At 45.8% G+C, this 23,133-nt stretch overlaps 1 protein-coding gene across 2 annotated transcripts in view; it reads right to left on the bottom strand.

Annotated features, from left to right (window-relative positions):
* mrpl16 (mitochondrial ribosomal protein L16) overlaps positions 1-22,870 on the bottom strand; it is a 46,579-nt gene extending 23,709 nt beyond the window's left edge. Inside the window, exon 1 of one of the 2 annotated variants that reach the window (XM_078420821.1) lies at positions 22,384-22,870. In XM_078420821.1, coding sequence (XP_078276947.1) covers positions 22,384-22,819 — 436 coding nt within the window. In that variant the 5' untranslated portion in view covers positions 22,820-22,870. Of the gene's footprint in view, positions 1-1,834; positions 1,948-22,383 lie in introns of those variants that run through there. The other variant, XM_078420825.1, reaches the window with a different exon arrangement.
* Positions 22,871-23,133: the final 263 nt, after the last annotated feature.

Here is a 23,133-nt window from a genome sequence, read left to right as displayed (position 1 = left end):
TGCTTTTCGTCAATTATTCTATTTTCAACTGTTCCAAAAGTTCAGGTGGATGTGAAAGCCCTAAAATCTATTGTAATAGAAGGGAACTCTGATCCCTATGTGACAATGCACAAAATGACTGTTATCCATGCACTATATATCAATATTGATTATATTTATGGTGATCCCTGTGTTTTGTTCTTGAATTGATTTGTGAACTCACTAACAGGATAAACAGGAAAAAATACTTGTTTTGAAGCTTAGTACGGTGAAATTTACGTTCTGTAATATTGGGATTGTAAACTGAAACCCCAATTGAATTACATCTCTCTGAACACCACCTTGTATGGATTTTATACTCCACAAATGCCACAATTAGTTCACTGGCAAAGTATAGCTGTTCCAAGGTATGGGGGAGACCACATCTACAGCACTGCAAACAGTTTTGGTCCCACTTTTTTAAGGAATTATATTATTTCATTGGAGGCAGTTCTGAGATCTTTTATTTGGATGATCAAGTTTGTAAAGGATAATTCCACAAAGAAAGGCGGAACAGGTCAGATAATAGACAATTTTATTGAAGTAACATTCTTGGGGGACTAGATACTACTGCGAGCATGTTTCCTCTCATGGGACAATCTAGCACCAGAGGCACTACCTCTGAATTGGTAAAGAATTTGGTTTCTCTGAGAATTTGGTTTTAGAACTCCTTGACATGAGGCTGCAAGGGCACAATTATGTCACTATTTAAGGCTGAGATAGATTTTCAATGTGAAAGGAAATTAGGTTTTATAGTGAAAGGACAGAAAAGTGAACGTGGATGTCCCATTAGCCACAATCCTATTGTCCAGTGGAGCAGGCTCAGGGACTCACGGTTCTTTTGTTTCTACTAATAGTCTCACGGTGCTTGTGCACCTAAGATCTGCAATCAATGAAATTAAATGTATTGCTATTATTTGTGCATCGCCTACAATTTCAATGATAAACTCTGCCAAAACTCGTCCTGGTGCTAATGTTCCATACTGAGGCCAATCCACAATGCGTGAAACACCCTGCAGGTCAACATCTGTGGAAAATGAATCGGGGAACGAGAAATAACTCAGTGTTTGTTTGTTCAGATGCTGCCTAATCTGCTGAGAGTTTTCAGCATGTTATGGTTTTATTTCAGATTTCCAACACCTAGTTTTATTTTTTCAAGGTCTCTGCACCAACTCTACTGCTGCTCCACTGTGCCACCATCTTAATCTTATTCAAAATCTACTGATGTGGGCAGCAGTGCTATATATATTTGTGCCTAAAAATTATAGTTCACCATAAACGGTATGGTAGATAGGTGAGATACAAAACATTAACAACTTGTCACCACTTACGCTGCACAAATATTTATATATTTTTATCAGCCAAATTCCTTCCTGACAAGAACTGAGGGAGTGAACAAAGCAAAGAGTGGAAATGCGTGGGAAAGAGCCATTCATTTCTATAGAGCCAACGTATTTCTAATACATTCACATTTCCTCACGTGATGTTTATGCAATTGTGGCCAGGAGACTCCAATGATCTTTTTTTCAATATCACAAAACACTCTCTTTTCGGCGCAGCATGTTCCTATATTGTCTATTACCGACGAAATGTGGTGGAATGGACCGCAGATACTGGTTTACACAGAAGATAGACACAAAATGCTGGAGTAACTCAGCGGGCCATACAGCGAGACTGTATGAAGAAGGGTCTCGACCCGAAACATCACCCACTCCTTCTCTCCAGAGATGCTGCCTGACCCCCTGAGTTACTCCAGCATTTTGTGTCGATAATCTTGTCTATTACCGACGTATGTTCGAGGCTCGGATCATCGTACCGCTCTGAATCCGTTTCCCTAAAGCGTCTTCCATCGACGCCCGCTCCGTCCTCTCCGCTCGAAATGGCGCCCATCACAAACCCCCCGTTGGGCCGGCCCGACGGCGCCTGCGTGAACCATGCACGCGCACGGCGCGAACCGCCTAAACGTGTGCGCTCACGGCGCAAACCGCCTAAATGTGTGCGCGCACGGCGCAAATCGCCTAAATGTGTGCGCGCACGGGCCCTGCCGTCCGGTCGTATATCGAAATGTGAGACAGAGAGGGACTCGACCATCCAGTATTTCGTCCAATTTCCCTTTCAATTATGCAAAACCTCCACCTTCGGCCTTCAGATTTAGAAAAGAGGAAATTCAGTACCCTTGTATTCCTTCTCTCCCCCCCCCCCCTCTCTCCCCCCCCCCCCCCCTCTCTCCCCCCCCCCCCCCCCAAACCCTAGTCATCCTACTAGTTTCACTGTCGTCCCGCCTGGCTTAGGTTCACTTTTTTATCCACTCGTTGTCATCTCTTCCACAGCCAACAACGGACTCCACCTTTCCTTGGTCATCTGGCTGGCTTTGATTTGTTCTTGTCCTACATTTCATTCATTTGTTCTTTGTACTTTTTCATATCCCTAGTTTCCCTCCCCTGACTTTCAGTTTGAAGATAGGGTCTCCAGAGATGCTGTCTGACCCGCTGAGTCAATCCAGCATTTTGTGTCTATCTTCATCAATTCAAATCTGCGTCTGTTTCTCCAACCCAATTTGATTCCACGATTGTTTTATTCAGTTCTCTCTCCTTGCTAGGCTTCCTTACATAGTTGTTTAGATTTTTCATTTGCCTGATTTCATGTTTATTCTTCAGTGAAAAAAATGTCTTGTTTGTTGCAATCCTGTAGCACTATTTCAAATCTGTAACTCAATCATCCCATATTTTTCAGTGAGCTTACTTATTCCCTCAGGTAAATACCATCATCTTTGACACGTTGCAGTCACAGGTTACTGTTTCTGCATTGTCACCTATCCGTGCTATCAAGTTTCCCCATTTCATATCCTGAAACTTAATTCAGTGCTGCCTCTCAATGGAGAGACAAGAGGCTGCAGATGCTGGAATTTGGAGCAAAAAAACAAACTGCTGAAGGAACGGGTCAAGCAGCATCTGTGGAGGCAGAGGGATGGTCCACGTTTCAGGTTGAAATGGTACATCAAGACCACACAGATGTTGCCTGATCCTCTGAGATCCTCCAGCAGTTAAAAAATAATAATTCAGTTTTAGAGATGCAGCATGGAAACTGGCCCTTCAGCCCACTTAGTCGGCACTTAGATAGCAATCACCCATACACTAATTCTATCCTACAAACTAGAGACAATTTACAGAAGCCATTTAGCTATAAACCTGTGCATCTTTGGAATATTTGAGGAAACCGGAGCACTCAGAAAAGCCACGCAGTCAGAGGGAGAACGTACAAACTCCATACTTGCTGCAGCACAACAGAATATGTAAACATAGTACACTGTAAACAATATGATAAATGAGAGAGAAAAAGTTCAGTGTGTGTATATATACACATACTCACAAGTACACACACACACACACACACATATATATATATATATATATATACATACACATACTCAAAAAACAAACAATAGTAGTGCAATAATAATAATAATAGTCTATTGTAGTTCAGAGCTTATTTGAGGTTGTGTTTAATAGCCTGATGGCTGTAGGAAAGGTGTTCCTGAACCTGGACGTTTTCAGGCTTCTGTACCTTCTTCCCGATGGTAGTGGTGAAATGGGTATGTGGCCAGGATGGTGTGGCTCTCTGATGATGCTGGCTGCCTTTTTGAGACAGCGACTCCAATAAATCCCTTTGATGGTGAGGAGGTCAGAGTCAGTGATGGACTGGGCAGTGCTCACAACTTTTTGCAGTCCTTTCTGCTCCTGGATGTTCAAGTTGCCGAACCAGCCCATGAGGCAACCAGTCAATATGGTCTCTACAGAACACCTGTAGCAGTTCAAGAGAATCCTCTTTAACATACCGAATCTCCTTAATCTTCTCAGGAAGTAGAGGCTTTTATAACAGGTATTGTTAACGATGTTTCTGGTTAACATTGGTCGTTAACCTGTTAGGGTTTTGTTTTCCACTGGTCGGGAAGGATTCCTGAGTTTTATTCAATTAGGAAGGTTCTGGCTATTTCCTCCAGTGTAGAGTTTGATAATGCTCATGCCTAGTAATTTGTTTGCATTGTGCATGCGCAGTTAGGATGGAACCCACGTCTCTGGCCCTGTAAGGCAGCAACTCTACCGCTATGCCACTGTACCACCCTCTTAATCTTACTGTGCAACTCAAAATGTACTTATGTGGACAGCGGTGCTATACATTTGAGCCTAAAAATGATAGTTCACCTTAAATGGTATGCAAGATGGGTAAGATAGAAAACTTTAAAAACGTCACCATTTATGCTGCTCACATGTTTATATATTTTTATCAGCCAAATTCATTCCTGACAAGATCTGGGGAACTGAACAAAGAGTGGAAATGTGTGGGTAAAAGCCATTCATTTCTATGACGTCTTATGCATTCACATTTCCTCAGGTGATGATCACGCAATTGTGGCCAGGAGACTCCAACTGATCGGCGACCAGCTAAACAACAATTTTGACAATAATCCGCATTTCATCCAGCGCACTCTTCTTGCCATCAATGAATTTGTAAGTTTAAGACTTTTAAGCTATGCTACAGCTCTGTTAATGTTTGCACAGCTGTTTCTATTGTGTTTGATATGTATTAGTCCAACCAGTCTGGTGATAAACCAATGGAAGAATACCACACCACAGAGACAGAAACATGTGGAAGATAAACTCATCCAAATCATTGCGACAGGATGTCTGGGGTCTACCGATCCTGTGACACCCCACTGATCACTGGCTCCCAAGTTGAAAGTGACCAGTTAATTCCTGCTCTCTGTTCACTGTCTGTTAATCAATCCTAAATCCATGCCAGTAAATTAACCCCAAAGTGCTGGCAGTTCTGATAGCCAGAATTCTAATGAAGGATCCCAGACCCGATTGTTTAACTGTTTCTCTTTCTACATGGGCTGCCTGATTGCTTCATTTTATTCTATCATTTTATTTTTTAATGTTAAATAATGATGTTTTCAAACATATAGATAGAGGTGGATCTTAGTTTAGTTTATTGTCACATGTGCAGAGGTACAGTGAAAAGCTTTTTTGGTGCATGCTATCTGGTCAATGAAGACTGTACATGATTACAATCAAGCCGTCCACAGTGTAAAGATACAGGATAAAGGAATAACATTTAGGGCAAGTTAAAGTCCAGTAAAGTCCGATTAAATTTAGTCTGAGGGTCTTCAATGAGGTAAATAGTAGCCCAGCTCCGGTCTCTAGTTGGTGATAGGATAGTTCAGTTGCCTGATAACAGTTGGGACAAAACTGTCCCTGAATCTGGAGGTGTGCGTTTTTACACTTCTGTACATCTTGCCTGATTGGAAAGGGGAGAAGAGGGAGTGTCCAGGGTGTCCAAGAGTGTCAACTCTTCCTTGATTAGGATCTTTCTTGACATATGCTGATTCCTGTAATATTTTCGTCCATTTTTGTTTACGTTAGCATTCATCTCTTGAGGGAGGAACTCTTCGGGTATTGTTTTCTATGTTTCTGGTCAACATTGGTCGTTAACCTGTTAGGGTTTTGTTTTCCACTGGTCGGGAAGGGTTACTGAATTTTATACAATTAGGATGGGTCTGGCTAGTTCCTCCAGTGTAGGGGTTTGCTGATGCTCATGTCTAGTAATTCACATCACAATATTTCTACAGAATCTAAAGACATTGAAGCTTGCATTTATTTCGTAAATTTGTATTCATATAATATTTAATAATTCATCAATTTAACGTACTAACTTTCCATGTATCTTTATATTGTGATAGATTCAGCCAGAAAATGCCATATTTATTGGCAATATGATCAGAGTCCTGCTTGCAGTAACTGGAGTCCCAGCCATTGGAATACGACCACATAGACACCTGTCAATTTGGAGGATGGTGATCAGAGTGGGGATTGTGCTTCTGGAAGAGTTGCTTTATACAGTTACTACTCTCTAGTATCACTAACTTCACCAAACCTTTACCTGAAAAAGGAAACTAGCATTTGGGAGCAAATCATTTCAGGTTGCAAGTGACATTTATGGGCATTAAATGTCCTAGTTATTGTATATTCATTACAGTTTCTGCACGTTTTGTTGTGCCATAATTGGTCTTATTATTTATACTGATGTGTAATGTTGCAGTATGTGACACTGAGCTTACCAGTCAGTATTTCCTTTGTTGAGGTGAATTTACAGGAGTTTCCCTTGTATGAAGTTCAGACGGGGCAGATTAGATTAATTTTGATTATCATTTTACTGCATAATTTATCTGCCATGACAGCAGCAGAGACACTGCAAGTACCGTTTAACAAAAAACAAATGGATGAGTAACATCATTTTCCAATGCATTGTGTAAGAATAATTGTGCCCTGTGATTGAGAAATTACAATGTTAGAAATTAGCTAAATTAATTTGAGATTCTTCTGTAATTGCAGTTGTGTTCTGATTGATTTATCACTGCTGCATTCTTGCCTTATTATATACTGTGTGGCAATCTGTCTAAACCACAGCTCCAAAGTTGCAAAGCTCCCATTTAGAGACTGGGGGGGGGGGGGGGGGGGGGTTGACAGTTATTTACAACTATCCCCCTTGTCTAATTACATTAACTTCCAAAACGTTTGTGTTAAATGAAGTTTATGAAAATTTACAAAGATATTCTCAAATTACAAAAGGAAATGGTTGAACCTTAATAGTATACACATAATGAATGAGCATAAGGTTGGCTCAGGTTCTGCGAATGAACAGAAATTGAACCATAATAAGAGGGATTAAAGAGAGACCAACATTTTTGGAAAGTTAATTCCAATTAATGCTTTGACCAGATGATATTTTAAGAATTAGCAGGTACGTTTTAGTTTTACCTCAACAATGTCCCCTGGAGAAGGAATCTTACTTCGTTCAAACACAGTTCAAACTTAATGGTGTGGACTTGGTGGGCCAAATGCCTTGTTTCCATGCTGTCTTTTTCAATCATGTCTTAGTTTCCAATTTGCTGTTTGCTTTACAAAAATGCTTTTTTAAACCGTGAAGGATGGTAATCCACCATGTAAAGGGATCACATCGCCATCAAGCTGAAGGAATCTTGTCCATGGCATAAAACCTCAGCACTTTATTCTGTTTACTGTTTTTGAATTCGATTTTAGAGGCTGAGTCATCTTGAAAATTCAAGAAAACATTGAATTTGTTATACCATAGTTTGTCAAATTCCTAATGCATAGAATGTTTTCAATGTATTATTAAACTACTAAAACCTTTAAATTGGAGCAAAATTCTGGTTCATTATTTCTCCTGCTACATCACATAGAAGCAACTAAAATTGTCAAACATGCTGCAGAGTAATTTAGGTTATATTGATACATTAAATAACATATTAGGAGGTGGCAAAGGATATACACTTCACATTGTCATTGTACTGGTTAATAAAAACACACCCGTAACAATTTCCAATTAAGGAAATATTCTTTCAGTTGAGAATGTCGTGAAACGATGAATGTAGATATCCATGCAAATGCATGAAAATGAAGTGCAGGAGTGCAGCAGGTGCAAACATCACATCAAAAAATAATATCAGGATATGCTTTCTTTCATCAGTAGATGTTTCGCATCTGTGAACAGAAGATTTATGCCTTGACCTAGTGGTGCTTTATAAATAATCCAAGTGAATATTTGCAACATAATTGTGACTTAGGACAGAGACTGAAGGAGGTTAACAAACAATCTGCTTCATAAGGTGCTTGCTGACGAATTAATAAAAAACAAGGAAACAAAACCACAGATAAATACATTTTGAATGAGACAAAGCAACTTTCCTTGCATAGTGATGCAGCAGGTTACTATAATTTTAAGCAAAAAACAGTTCCCAATAAATTTATTTTAGTGTTATTGGGAAAAAAAAGTAGTGAATTCAATGAGAACACAAGTGGCGGAAGAAGATTTCATTCTTCAGACACATCTCTCACCTGAATTACTGGTTTTATTCCAATGTTCCTTAGATTGTTGCTTGTATCTAGTTATCAGAATAAAACAATAGGTTTCAAATTATATTTTTGGTGATACTAAACTCTCCCTTTGTTTCTTCAAATTGCAACCCTATTTCTTTGCCTTGTCTAAAGTAACCCAATCACAATATTGATCTGAAACCAATGGTACTCTGACATTATTGATCAATCACACTGACATCCCACCGGTGTGTGCAGCAGAATTATCAGTTACTCCTTTTTCTTTGATTGACTTGATTACTATCCTTGCCATTGAAAAGTCTTGGGATTACACTGCAGTAACCAGGAACTCCAATAGAATCCATAAAGAAGGGAACGCTGGAAATATTGCACAAATTGGTTATCTAAATGTCCACAATGTAGTGGTGGCTACAACTTCAAACACTATTTCATCAGTCTTGAGGTCATGGTAAGTGTTGTGCAAAAGCAAGTCTTTTCCTTCCTCCTGATGTATCTCCTTCCCCAAGGTTATATGTTTGATCTCAGTTTCACGTAGGTGATACCTGACATGGAATTGGGTGCATCAAATTTTCAATCTCCGGCAAAGATATCCAACTCAAAATGAAGGGTGTGATGAATGAATGAATTATATTTTATACTTTATAATCACATGTGCCATCTCACAGTGAGTTACTTTATTTTGCATACACAAGTATGCAAAGAGTTGCCACATAGTTCGCAAAGTTGCAAAGTATTCCATTTAGTCCCCAATGGTCCCTCTTTGTTCTCGGTGTGTCCCCCACACCGTCCCTCTTTGTTCTTGATGGTACGTCCTCGTCTATCCTCCGGCACCCACCATGGATAGTAACACTTGGTTTCTTTGGCAGGTATATGAGGCAACTTCAATTTCAAGACACAAAATGCTGGAGTAAGTCAGCGGGACAGGTAGCATCTTTGGAGAGAAGGAATGGGTGATGTTGTCTCGACCCGAAACGTTACCCATTCCTTCTCTCCAGAGATGCTGCCTGTCCCACTGAGTTACTCCAGCTTTTTGTGTCAATCTATATATATAAGTGAGTTCTGAATCCGAACTATCATATCACCTCGGATCCCATGAATCTTGGTCTTCTGCATTATTTTACCATGGGAAACTTTATCACCTGACTAAATGCATGTATGTAAACAACATGCACTGCTCTACCCTCATCAATCATTTTCAGTACCTCCTCAAAAAATGTAATCGTTATATATATATATATGTTGTGATGTCTTGAGAGGTCGGGAGCTTTTCTCTTGAAGGTTGGGAGGTGTGGGTGCCGGAAATGAAGACAGAAAAGTTCTTGTTTTCAAACTTAAATTCCATATATTTAGTCTTTTCCAAAAACAGGTAAACTTAATTGTTTGCAGACAGGTACACAAAACCAAAACAGGTAGTTAAATCAAAACTGTGGCTTGCTGCCTTCTTACAAAATATAACTCAAACACTGCTTCTCTCCCCCTCTGCTCCAGTCATTGTCTCTCTTTTAAATACACTGCTTCCCTTCCCTTTTAGCTCTCTCACTGAGGCAATCAGCTCATCTGGTTCAGCTGGGCAGCAATCAGTGTCAGCAGCAATCAGTGTCAGCAGCAATCAGTGTCAGCAGCAATCAGTGTCAGCAGCAATCAGTGTCAGCAGCAATCAGTGTCAGCAGGGCAGGCAGCCATGATGGTTTGTAGTATAAGAAAATAACTGCAGATGCTGGTACAAATCGATTTATTCACAAAATGCTGGAGTAACTCAGCAGGTCAGGCAGCATCTCGGGAGAGAAGGAATGGGTGATGTTTCGGGTCGAGACCCTTCTTCAGACTGATGTCAGGGGGGCGGGACAAAGGAAGGATACAGGTGGAGACAGGAAGATAGAGGGAGATCTGGGAAGGAGGAGGGGAAGGGAGGGACAGAGGAACTATCTAAAGTTGGAGAAGTCGACGTTCATACCACTGGGCTGCAAACTGCCCAGGCTTAATATGAGGTGCTGTTCCTCCAATTTCCGGTGGGCCTCACTATGGCACTGGAGGAGGCCCATGACAGAAAGGTCAGACTGGGAATGGGAGGGGGAGTTGAAGTGCTCGGCCACCGGGAGATCAGTTTGGTTAATGCGGACCGAGCGCAGGTGTTCAGCGAAGCGATCGCCGAGCCTGCGCTTTGTTTCGCCGATGTAAATAAGTTGACATCTAGAGCAGCGGATGCAATAGATGAGGTTGGAGGAGGTGCAGGTGAACCTTTGTCTCACCTGGAAAGACTGTTTGGGTCCTTGGATGGAGTTGAGGGGGGAGGTAAAGGGACTGGTGTTGCATCTCGTGCGGTTGCAGGGGAAAGTGCCTGGGGTAGGGGTGGTTTGGGTAGGAAGGGACGAGTGGACCAGGGAGTTACGGAGGGAACGGTCTCTGCGAAACGCAGAGAGGGGAGGGGATGGGAAGATATGGCCAGTGGTGGGGTCCCGTTGTAGATGGGAAGCGGGGGCCCATCCTCACCGCGGCAAATGGGAGCATTATTCAGACATATGGCGTCCGCACGGTCCACATCGTTTTCGGCGCCAGTCATTTTACGTGGCTGTTTACGATCGCCGACGTCTCCCAGCCGTTGCTCGGGGCCGACTTTCTGCGGGCTCATTCTCTCCTCGTGGACGTCAGGCAGCAGCGCTTGGTCCACTCCGCCACGATGGAGCCCATCGCGTTGCGGCTGAATGACCCCATTATATGCCCGCTGTCGTCCGTGGACTCCCATTTCGCTCGGGTGCTGGCGGACTTTCCTGATATTATGGCCCCGCAATTCCGGTAGTCGACCCCCAAGCATGGGCTGTACCATTATATCACAACTACCGGCCCACCCCTCCACGCACGAGCACGCCGACTCCCGCCTGAGAAACTACGCCTGGCACGACAGGAGTTCCGCACGATGGAGTCCTTGGGGATCGTCCGCCCTTCCAACGGCCCATGGGCATCTCCACTCCACATGGTCCCCAAGGCAAACGGGGGCTGGAGGCCTTGCGGGGATTATCGGCGGCTGAACGTCGCTACCGCCGAGGATCGATACCCCGTGCCCCACATCCAGGACTTCAACGCCCATTTGGCTGGGGCCACGATATTTTCAAAGGTAGATCTGGTGCGAGGTTACAACCAGATCCCGGTCCACCCGGAGGATGTACCCAAGACGGCAATCATTACGCCGTTCGGACTCTACGAGTTCGTACGGATGCCGTTCGGCCTCAAGAACGCCGCGCAGTCATTTCAGCGCTTAATGAACGGCGTGTGTCGCGGGCTGGATTTCCTATTTGTCTACCTTGACGACATGTTGGTAGCCAGCCGCTCGCGGCAGGAGCACTGTGCCCACCTCCGGCAGCTTTTCCAGCGGCTCAGCGAACACGGGTTGGCCATAAACCTCGCCAAGTGCCGCTTTGGCGTGGCCACAATCGACTTTCTCGGCCACCGTGTGTCCTCGCAAGGAGCGGTTCCCCTGCCGGACAAAGTAGACGCCATCCGCCGGTTTCCCCGTCCGTCCTCGGTGCGTGGCCTGCAGGAGTTCGTCGGCATGGTGGCATTTTATCACCGGTTCCTGCCATCCGCGGCCCACATCATGCGGCCGCTATACGAGCTGCTGGCGGGCAAGCGTAAGACCGTCATGTGGACCGACGAGGCCGTAACAGCCTTTGACGGCGCGAAGGAGGCCCTGGCTCGGGCTGTGTTGCTTGTTCACCCACGGGAGGATGCCCCGACAGCCCTTACGGTGGACGCCTCAGAGTTGGCGGTTGGTGCCGTACTGGAGCAACTCACGGACGGGGGTTGGCGCCCCCTGGCCTTCTTCAGCCGGCACCTCGACAACGCCCAGAGGAAGTACAGCGCCTTCGACCGCGAGCTCCTCGCCCTGTACCTGGCCGTTCGTCACTTCCGCTATTTTCTGGAGGGCCGCCCGTTCACCGCTTACACGGACCACAAGCCGCTCACTTTCGCCCTGGCAAAGGTCTCCGACCCATGGTCCGCCCGACAGCAGCGCCAGTTGGCCTACATATCAGAATTCACCACCTCCATCCGCTTTATCGAGGGGAAGGAAAACCGGGTGGCCGACGCATTGTCTCGCCCCGCCATCAATGCCGTGTTAGAAGTGGCACCCGGCATTGATTATTCTGCCCTGGCGGAGGCCCAACTAACGGACGGGGAGATGCCCGCCTACCGGACTGCCATCTCTGGCCTCCGCCTTGAGGATGTTCCCCTCGGCCCCGGAGCGACGACGATACTTTGCGATGTGTCGGCAGGTCAGCCGCGCCCCATCGTCCCGGCCGCGTGGCGCAGGAGGGTGTTCGACGTGGTCCACAGGCTGGCTCACCCATCCATCCGGGCAACGATCTCATTGGTAGCTGCGCGGTTCATGTGGCACGGTCTGCGCAAGCAGGTTGGCCACTGGGCCCGCACCTGCATTCCGTGCCAGACGTCAAAAATTCAACGCCACGTCCGGGCGCCACTCCAAGGGATCGGTCTACCCTGCCGCCGTTTCGACCACCTGCACGTGGACATTGTGGGCCCGCTCCCGCCGTCCCGGGGCATCACCCACCTCTTCACGGTGGTGGACCGCTTCACGCGGTGGCCGGAGGCCATACCACTGGCTGATACGTCTACAGCCACATGCGCTCGTGCGTTGGCCGCGCACTGGATTGCTCGCTTTGGTGTGCCGGTGGTCATCTCATCGGACCGGGGGCCACAGTTCACCTCCGAGCTGTGGTCGGCCATGGCCCACCTGTTGGGCGTGCGGCTGCACCACACCACGGCCTATCACCCGCAGGCAAACGGCTTGGTGGAGAGGTTCCACCGGCAGCTGAAGGCAGCGCTGAAGGCGCGACTCGCCGGCCCCGACTGGATGGACGAGCTACCATGGGTTTTGCTGGGCATCCGGACCGCCCCCAAGGAAGACCTGGCTTCATCCTCAGCGGAGCTCGTCTACAGGTCTCCGCTCACGGTGCCCGGGGAGTTCGTGCCCTTGTTGCCGGGGCGAGAGGAACCGTCCTCATCTACCCTACAGCGCCTCCGAGAGCGAGTTGGCAAGCTCGCACCCGTGCCGACGTCCCGCCATGGGACATTCCGCCCTTACGTGCCATCGGCCCTCCGGGACTGCGCCTTTGTGTTCCTGCGCCGTGACGCCCACCAGGCGCCACTCCAGAGGCCGTATGAAGGCCCGTACCGGGTGCTGGAGCACGGACAGACAACCTTTGTTTTGGACATGGGGGGCCGGCCGGAGGCCGTGTCAATTGACCGCCTGAAGCCGGCCCACTTAGACATCGACCAACCGGTGCGGGTGGCCCAGCCTCGGCCACGAGGTCGCCCCCCTTTGCGGGTCCCACCGCCTGTCCCTCCAACTGTGCCTCCGCCGGCCCCTCTGTCGACCGATTACCGTACGCGGTCCGGTCGGGTTGTGCGACCACCAGTGCGTTTCGTGCCTCCGGTTCTGGGGGGGGTTACTGTGGCGGCTCCCAAGGGTCGGGCCATACTACTACCGACCCCTCGGCACGGGAATGGACCAGTCCCGGGAGGCGGTCCTGGACTCAGGTATATAAGGACAAGGTTTGGGCGCCAAGCCATTCCGGCAGACTAGACCCGTCTGACCCCCACGATACAATATAATATACCTTCCCGAAATACCTGGCTCCTTGCCTTTATCGACGCGCTACAGGTGGATGATATGTTGGATCCGCTGGCTGGTGGGGTGGAAGGTGAGAACGAGGGGGATTCTGTCCTTGTTGCGAGTGGGGGGAGGGGGAGCAAGAGCGGAGCTGCGGGATGTAGAAGAGACCCTAGTGAGAGCCTCATCTATAATGGAGGAGGGGAAGCCCCGTTTCCTGAAGAACGAGGACATCTCGGAAGCCCTAGTGTGAAACACCTCATTCCGGGCGCAGATGCGGCGTAGATGGAGGAATTGGGAGTAGGGGATAGACTTTTTGCAGGGGACCGGGTGGGAAGAAGTGTAGTCCAGATAGCTGTGCGAGTCAGTGGGTTTATAGTAAATGTCCGTCACTAGTCTGTCTCCTGTGATGGAGATGGTGAGGTCCAGAAACGGGAGGGAGATGTCGGAGATAGTCCAGGTATATTTAAGGGCAGGATGGAAATTGGAGGTGAAGTGTATGAAGTCAGTGAGTTCTGCATGGGTGCAAGAGGTAGAACCAATGCAGTCGTCGATGTAGCGGAGGTAGAGTTCGGGGATGGGGCCAGTGTATGTCTGGAACAGGGATTGTTCGACGTACCCGACAAAGAGGCAGGCGTAGCTAGGGCCCATGCGAGTGCCCATAGCTACGCCTCTGGTTTGGAGGAAGTGGGAAGAGTCAAAGGAGAAGTTGTTGAGGGTAAGAACCAGCTCTGCTAGGCGGAGGAGAGTGTTGGTCGATGGGGATTGGCTGGTTCTACGGTCGAGGAAGAAACGGAGGGCTTCGAGACCATCCTTGTGGGGGATGGAAGTGTAGAGTGACTGGGCATCCATGGTGAAGATGAGGGAGTGGGGGCCTGGGTACCGGAAGTTATCGAGGAGATGGAGAGCATGTGAGGTGCCTTGGACGTAGGTGGGGAGGGATTTAACCAGGGGGGATAGGATGGAGTGGAGGTAGGTAGAGATGTTCGGTGGGGTATGAGCAGGCAGAGACAATGGGTCTGCCGGGACAGTCCTGTTTGTGGATTTTGGGTAGGAGGTAGAATCGGGCCGTGCGGTGCTGGGGAACTATGAGTTTGGAGGCACTGGGGGGTAGATCGCCGGAGATGATGAGGTCCGTGATGGTGCTGCTGATAAAGGTCTGGTGTTTGTAGTCCTTGTTGCATCCACCGGGAGGAAATGTATCTCCTCTCTATGACTCTACCTCTCATGATATCACAATGTATATATATATATATATATATATATATATATATACATTTGTGTGTGTGCAAATGCATACACACACACACACACTTAAATCGAAGATAGACACAAAGTGCTCGAGTAACTCAACGGGACAGGCAGCATCTCTGGATAGGATTTGGTGACGTCTCAGGTTGATAACCTTCTTCAGACCTTAAAACACATACCTATATATATATAGACGTATATGTAGATGGTTGGTTAGCAGGTTTGCAGACGATGAGGAAGGCTGTCAAAGGATGCAGCGGGATATAGATCAGTTACAGATAAAGGCAGAAAAATAGTAAGTGGTTTAATCCGAGCAAGTGTGAGGTGTTGCACTTTGGGAGGTTACACATAAAGGGAAAGTATAGACTTAATGGAAGAACCCTTAAGGATCTTGAAGTCCAAGTCCTCAACTCCCCCAAAGTGGCAACCCAGAGTCGTAAAGAAGTGGGAAATCATATTGCAGCTGTATAAAACTTAGTTTAGGTCACATTTGCAGTTTCATTACAGAAAGATGTTGGGGGCTTTAAAGAAGGTGCAGAAGAGGTTTATGAGGATGCTGCCTGAAAGTATTAGCTAGAAGGAGAGATTGGACAACTTTGGATTGTTTTTGTCTGAAGTTCTAGAGGCAGAGGGAAAACCTAGAAGTTTATTGCATTACCGTACAGAGGGATCTTGGGGTCCGAGCCCATAGCTTCCTAAAAGTAACAACACAAGGACAGCACAGAGGCAAAACTGAAAGTGCTACTGCCTCACATCGCCAAAGACCCGGGTTCAATCCTGACTTTGGGCACTGTCTGTGTGGAGTTTCCATGTTCTCCCTGTGAGCGTATGGGTTTCCTCCGGGTGCTCCTGTTTCTTCTCACATCTTAAATAAGTGTAGGATTGTAGGTTAATTTGCCTCTGTAAATTGCCCCCAATTGCCTGCATAGGGAGTGGATGCAAAAGTGGGATAACATAGAAGTAGTGTAAAACGACACAAAATGCTGGAGTAACTCAGCAGGTCAGACAGTATCCCTGAGAACATGGATAGGTGGCATTTCAGGTCAGGACCCTGGGTAGGTGATGTTTTGCGTCGGGACCCTTCAGACTGAAGAAGGGTCCCGATCTCAAACTTCACCTATCCACGTTCTCCAGGGATGCTGCTTGACCCACTGCAATACTCCAGTATTTTGTGTCTTCCTTTGGTAAACCAGCTTCTGCAGTTCCTTGTTTGTATATCAAACTTTATAAAGCAGCAATATAAAACTTTGGTTAGGCCGCATTTGGAGTATTGTGTGCAGTTCTGGTCGCCCCATTACATGAATTAATATTGGTATAGGTTCATTATTACAGACCAGTTAGTCTAACATCGGTAGTGGGGAAAATGCTAGAGTCAGTTATTAAAGATGGGATAGCAGTACATTTGGAAAGTGGTGAAATCATTGGACAAAGTCAGCATGGATTTATGAAAGGTAAATCATGTCTGACGAATCGTATAGAATTTTTCGAGGATGTAACTAGTAGAGTGGATAAGGGAGAACCAGTGGATGTGTTATATCTGGACTTCCAGAAGGCTTTCGACAAGGTCCCACATAAGAGATTAGTACGCAAACTTAAAGCACACGGTATTGTGGGTTCAGTATTGATGTGGATAGAGAACTGGCTGGCAGACAGGAAGCAAAGAGTAGGAATAAACGGGTCCTTTTCAGAATGGCAGGCAGTGACTAGTGGGGTACCGCAAGGCTCAGTGCTGGGACCCCAGCTATTTACAATATATATTAATGATTTGGACGAGGGAATTGAATGCAACATCTCCAAGTTTGCGGATGACACGAAGCTGGGGGGCAGTGTTAGCTGTGAGGAGGATGCTAGGAGGTCTCAACGTGACTTGGATAGGTTAGGTGAGTGGGCAAATGCATGGCAGATGCAGTATAATGTGGATAAATGTGAGGTTATCCACTTTGGTGGCAAGAACAGGAAAGCAGACTATTATCTGAATGGTGGCCGATTAGGAGAAGGGGAGATGCAACGAGACCTGGGTGTCGTGGTACACCAGTCATTGAAAGTAGGCATACAGGTGCAGCAGGCAGTGAAGAAAGCGAATGGTATGTTGGCATTCATACCGAGGGGATTTGAGTATAGGAGCAGGGAGGTTCTGCTGCAGTTGTACAGGGCATTGGTGAGACCACACCTGGAGTATTGCGTACAGTTTTGGTCTCCTAATCTGAGGAAAGACATTCTTGCCATAGAGGGAGTACAGAGAAGGTTCACCAGATTGATTCCTGGATGGCAGGACTTTCATATGAAGAAAGACTGGATAGACTCGGCTTGTACTCGCTGGAATTTAGAAGATTGAGGGGGGATCTTATAGAAACTTACAAAATTCTTAAGGGGTTGGACAGACTAGATGCAGGAAGATTGTTCCTGATGTTGGGGAAGTCCAGAACAAGGGGTCACAGTTTAAGGATAAGGGGGAAGTCTTTTAGGACCGAGATGAGAAAGTTTTTTTTCACACAGAGAGTGGTGAATCTGTGGAATTCTCTGCCACAGAAGGTCGTTGAGGCCAGTTCATTGGCTATATTTAAGAGGGAGTTAGATGTGGCTAAAGGGATCAGGGGGTATGGAGAGAAGGCAGGTACGGGATACTGAGTTGGATGATCAGCCACTATCATATTGAATGGCGGTGCAGGCTCGAAGGGCCGAAGGGCCGAATGGCCTACTCCTGCACCTATTTTCTATGTTTCTATTATTGCCACATGTTTAATGATACAGTGAAAAGCTTTTGTTTGCATGCCATTAAATCAAATCAGATAATACCATACTTGAACACAATCAAATCATACACAAACAACAGTTGGAGTGATGAGAAAAATAACAGAGTGCAGTAGAAATGTAATTTCTCAGCATTGTAGCATAACAGTTCGAGGGAAGTATTCCAATGTCTGTGATGAAGTAGGTTGGAAAATTGTATCTGGCCTTTGGAAGGACCGACCATTCAGAAGTTTGATAAAAGAGGGAAAAAGATTATTTCTGGTGGTTCGTGTTTTCATGCTTTACTATCTTCTGCCGACAGGATCGGGAAGAAGGAATGACCGGAGGTCCTTGATATTGTTAGCTACTTTCCCGAGGCAGTGTGAAGTGTAGATAGAGTCAATGGAGCAAAGTGATGGACTGGGTTACAAGCCAACCCAAGCTGTGATGTAGCATGACTTTCTGTGTGTGTTTTCTACTGTGCTCATGTAGAAGTTGGTAAGACCCATTGGAGACATGCCACATTTCCTAGGCAAATGAGGCATTAGTGTGCTTTTTGGCTGCAGCTTCAATGCGGTTGGTCCAGGACAGATTGTTGTTAGTATTTACACCTAGAAACCTGAAGCTCTCAACTATTTCCACTTCGGCACCATTGATGCTGATCAGGACATGTACTCTAACGCACTTCCTGAAGTTGATAACTAGTCCTTCATCTTGCTGTCATTGAGGGAGAAGTTATTGCTCTGATACCATGTTACTAAGCACTCTATCTCCTTCATGTACTCTATCTCATCATTGTTCGAGAACTGCCCCATCCAGTGGTATCATCTGCAAATATGAATGGATTTGCAGTTAAATCTGGCCATACGGTTGTGGGTTATAGGGAGTAGAGTAGGAGTCTGATTGTGCATCATTTTGAGGCACTGGTGTTGAGTATTATTATAGAGGATGCATAGTCATCTATCCTCACTGACTGTGGTCTATGCATAGGAAAGTTTAGCATCTATTGGCAGAAGGGGTGCTTACTTCTAGAAACAGGAGTTTGCAGATGAGTTTGGATGGGATTTAGGTGCTGCAGGCAGAGCTATTGTCAATAAATGTCTGGCGTGGGTATCCTTGTTATCTAGCTGTTCCAGAGATAACATGACTGGCTTTTAGATAAGCACATGGATATGCAAAGAATGCAGGGCGGTGGTCACATGCAGGCAGACGACATTAGTTTTGGCATTACATTCAGCACAGACATTGTGAGCTGGAGGGCTTGTTCTTGTGCTGTATTGTTCTGTGCGATATATTCAATGTTCAAAGCAATGCAGAGCTTAAAAAGACAGCGTAAATTGAAATAATTCAACTGGGTTCTCAACTATCTGGGACAATTGTAGGTGACACAAAGCTGGGTGGCAATGACACAAAGCTGGATGGCAATGTGAACTGTGAAGAGGATGTTAGGAAGTTGCAAGGTGACTTGGACAGGTTGAGTGAGTGGGCAGATGCATAGCAGATGCAGTATTATGTAGATAAATGTGAGGTTATCCACTTTGGCGGCAAAAACAAGGAGGCAGATTATTATCTCAATGGTATCAGATTAGGTAAAAGGGTAGTGCAACGAGACCTGGGTGTCCTTGTACACCAGTCACTGAAAGTAAACATGCAGGTCGAGCAGGCAGTGAACAAAGCTAATGGCATGTTGGCCTTTATAACTCCTCGTTATAGGAGTAAAGAGGTCCTTCTGCAGTTGTATAGGCCCTGGTGAGACCATATCTGGAGTATTTTGTGCAGTTTTGGACTCCCAATTAGAGGAAAGACATCCTTGCTGTTGAGGTAGTGCAGCGTAGGTTCACAAGGTTAATCCCTGGGATGGCGGGACTGTCATATGAGAAAAGATTGGAAAGACTGGGCATTAGAAGGATGAGAGGGGATCTTATAGAAACATATAAAATTATAAAAGGACTGGACAAGCTAGATGCAGGAAAAAATGTTCCCAATGTTGAGGGAGTCCAGAACCAGGGGGCACAGTCTAAGAATAAAGGGGAAGCCATTTAAAACTAAGGTGAGAAAAAACTTTTTCACTCAGAGAGTTGTGAATTTGTGGAATTCTCTGCCACAGAAGGCAGCGGAGGCCAATTCATTGGATGAATTTAAAAGAGAGTTAGATAGAGCTCTAGGAGCTAGCGGAATCAAGGGATATGGGGAGAAGGCAGGCACAGGTTACTGACTGTGGATGATCAGCCATGATCACAATGAATGGCGGTGCTGGCTCGAAGGGCCAAATGGCCTCCTCTTGTACCTATTTTCTATGTTTCTATGTGAGTGTGCTCCACAATACTTTTCCATAGCTAAAGGATTAATGCTCCATTTAGTATTAAGCTAGTAATTATAATAATAGCTTTGATAACAGCAAACTCAGGCCTTGTTTGCTGTGGCAAAGATGGCTTTGAAGGATCTTCCAATGTCTTGCTGATCTTCCATGTGCACGTCAACAAACCCCGTCTCACTGAGAGCCTCCATGTACAGTTCAGGCTGCCAGTTTGTATCCTTCAACACTCCAGAACCAACTACCCTCTGTAGAGCCTCCAGGTCCAAGGTGGTGACCATGAGAGCTCCTGTGGAATAAAAAATAGAAACACCTGGTTTCTTTGGAAGGTATATGAAGCAACTTCAATTTCAAGATAGACACAAAATGCTGGAGTAACTCGGCAGAACAGGCAGCATCTCTGGAGAGAAGGAATGGGTGATGTTTCGGGTCAAGACCGTTTTTCAGACTCTAAGTCTGAAGAAGGGTCTCGTCCCAAAACATCACCCATTCCTTCTCTCCAGAGATGCTGCTTGTCCCACTGAGTTATTCCAGCATTTTGTGTCTATCTTTGGTTTAAACCAGCATCTGCAGTTCCTTCCTACACAAACTTCAATCTCAAGATCTTTTAATGTGGAAGTAACAATACCAGACCAATAACAATATTGTAGGATCTGAGATAGACACAAAATGTTGGAGTAACTCAGTGGGTCAGGCAGCATCTCTGGAGGAAAAGAATAACTGGCATTTCGGGTCGAGACCCTTCTTCAGACTGAGAGTCGGGGCGAGGGAAACTAGAGATATGAAAAGGTACAAAGAACAAATGAATGAGCGAGTCTGAGTTAAAAGGAGGTCGTAGAGCTGGAGAGTAAGAGGAATCACAGAGGGGGAGCAGCGAGAGAGGATTTTGCAGAACCCCTGTCGGCAGGAGGAGAACTTCTTCAAAGTAGGCATATCTTGAGGAGATTTCACCGTGGAGCAGATAAAACATGTACGAAGGAACAGTAGATGCTGGGTTACACTGAAGACAGACAGAAAATGGATCCTGTGAAGTAGATCCTTAAAATACTATAACAACATTTAAAAGAGAATTGGACAGGTACATGGATAGGAACGGTTTAGAGGGATATGGGTCAAATGTGGGCAGGTGGGACTGGAGTAGATTCCAGTAGCGGGACTGGAGTGCATCTTGATCAGCATGGACTGAGGGCCTGTTTCTGCACTGTACGACTAGATGACTCTAACTGTGGATGTGCAAAGCACTGGTTCTTGGACGGATGGGGAGAGGCGGTGATGGGATGGGCCTGGAGCATGGCTAAATTTTCTATCTACAGCCCTGCTCCCTCAAATAAATTCAAATCTGCATCAATTATATATCACACCACAAAAATTAAAGAGAATAAATTCAAGTTTATCTGACCAATGTTTTCGGTGCAATCAAGAAATTGGTACTTTTTTTCATTCTACTTGGTCCTGTTAAAAAATACAACCTTTTTGGACAAACTTAAGAAGTTTTCTAGAACAGATTATCGGAATACAACTTCCATACAACCCAAGATTTTTGTTATTGGGTGATGTTGAAGGAATAAGACCACAACTTAAAATGAATAAATATCAGAAAGAATTTATAAAAATTGCATTAGCAGTAGCCAAAAAAAACTATCGCAGTTACTTGGAAATCAGATTCCTATTTAAGTATGGACCTTTGGAATAATGAAATTTCTAACTGTATCCCACTTGAAAAAATTACTTATAATTTAAGGAACAAATATGATACTTTTTTTAATATCTGGCGTCCTTATTTACAAAAGATGGGCCTATATATATAGAAGAATTGTTCATATTCTCAATGGTCCTTTTGGGAGAGATGTACATATATATACAGTTTATTCTGTTTGGAATTCCATGGGGAGTGTGCAGGACCCCCAACACCCAAGCAATCTTTAATCTTTCTTTCCTTTCTTCTTTTTTCTTATTTGGGGTTAGTATAAGGGAGGGTGGGAGGGCTTGTTTTCTAAAAAGTTCTGTAAAAATAAAAATAAATAAATAAAAATAAAAAATAAAAATAAAAAATTCAAATAAGAAAACCTCTCCTGCTTACATTGTTTCCCAGTTGACATAAGCTCATAAGTTATAGGGGAAATAGACACAAAATGCTGGAGTAACTCAGCGGGACAGGCCATTCGGCCCATCAAATCTACTTCGTGATTCAATCATGGCTGTTCTATCTATCTTTCCCTCTCAACCCCAATCTCCTGCCTTCTCCTCATAACCCCTCACACCCGTGCTGATCAAGAATCTATCAATCTCTGACTTAAAAATATCAATTGGTTTGGCCTCCACAGCCATCTGTGGCAATGAATTCCACATTCGCCACCCTCTGACCTATGACCATGTCTACTCTCAGTCTGTGGTAGTGGTATTGGACGAGCATTTGAATCACCCAGACACAGAAGGCTGTTGTCCAAGTCCCAGTAAACGGGATGTGTGGAGGGGTACGTGGCGGGTCGATTAACAAACACACTGATCAAGCGGATCTAGTATTGTACCTGGTTTCATCACTCTGTGGATCTCTCTGCTCCCAGCTCGCAGGTCAGGCCAGAAGTAGTAACAGTTGCAGTGATAAACCTTGTCCACCACACTGTCCTCCAAAGGGATCTGCTCCACGCTGCCCAGAAACAGAGTCACCTTCCCCGACTGGATGTCCGCCCGCAGCCGCTCGCTGGCGGTGTTAAACATGTACTCCGAGATATCCAGCCCGTACACTTTCCCCCCGGGCTGTGTCAGACGCCGGGCAGCTTCCTGCAACCCCAGGCCCGGACCGAAGCCCAGCTCCAGAACCACATTCTCGGGCTGTATGTCGCACAGATTCACGGCACCCTCCTCCAGGAATCTGTTTTCCCTCTCAAAGAGCTTTTTCGCCATCCATCCCAACAGGCTGTTAGTAGGTTTAGCCAGTTGTTGCGAGATCCACTCAATAAACATTTCTCCAACTTCAGCCACACAACGTTGCTGCCGCTGCAACTGCACCACACACGCCCACCCTCGCCACACCACACACGCCCACCCACGCCACACCACACACACCCACCCACGCCACACGGTCTGTCACACCGAAGTGTCACCGATGTGTCCAAACTCGATTTACACGCGGAAAGGAGCCAGTCCGTTGGTTGGGGTCTCGGCACTGAAGTTAATGCGAGACGACACAGCGAGTGGCGGCCGACAACAACACGCTAACAGTCAAGAGTGTTTTATTGCCATGCGTCCCAGATAGAATAATGAAATTCTTACTTGCA

The sequence above is a fragment of the Rhinoraja longicauda genome, chromosome 24, assembly GCF_053455715.1.
Source record: "Rhinoraja longicauda isolate Sanriku21f chromosome 24, sRhiLon1.1, whole genome shotgun sequence".
NCBI classification, from domain to species: domain Eukaryota; kingdom Metazoa; phylum Chordata; class Chondrichthyes; order Rajiformes; family Arhynchobatidae; genus Rhinoraja; species Rhinoraja longicauda.
Note: the sequence above shows the minus strand (reverse complement) of the source record. Positions and strands in the feature narration are given on the sequence as shown.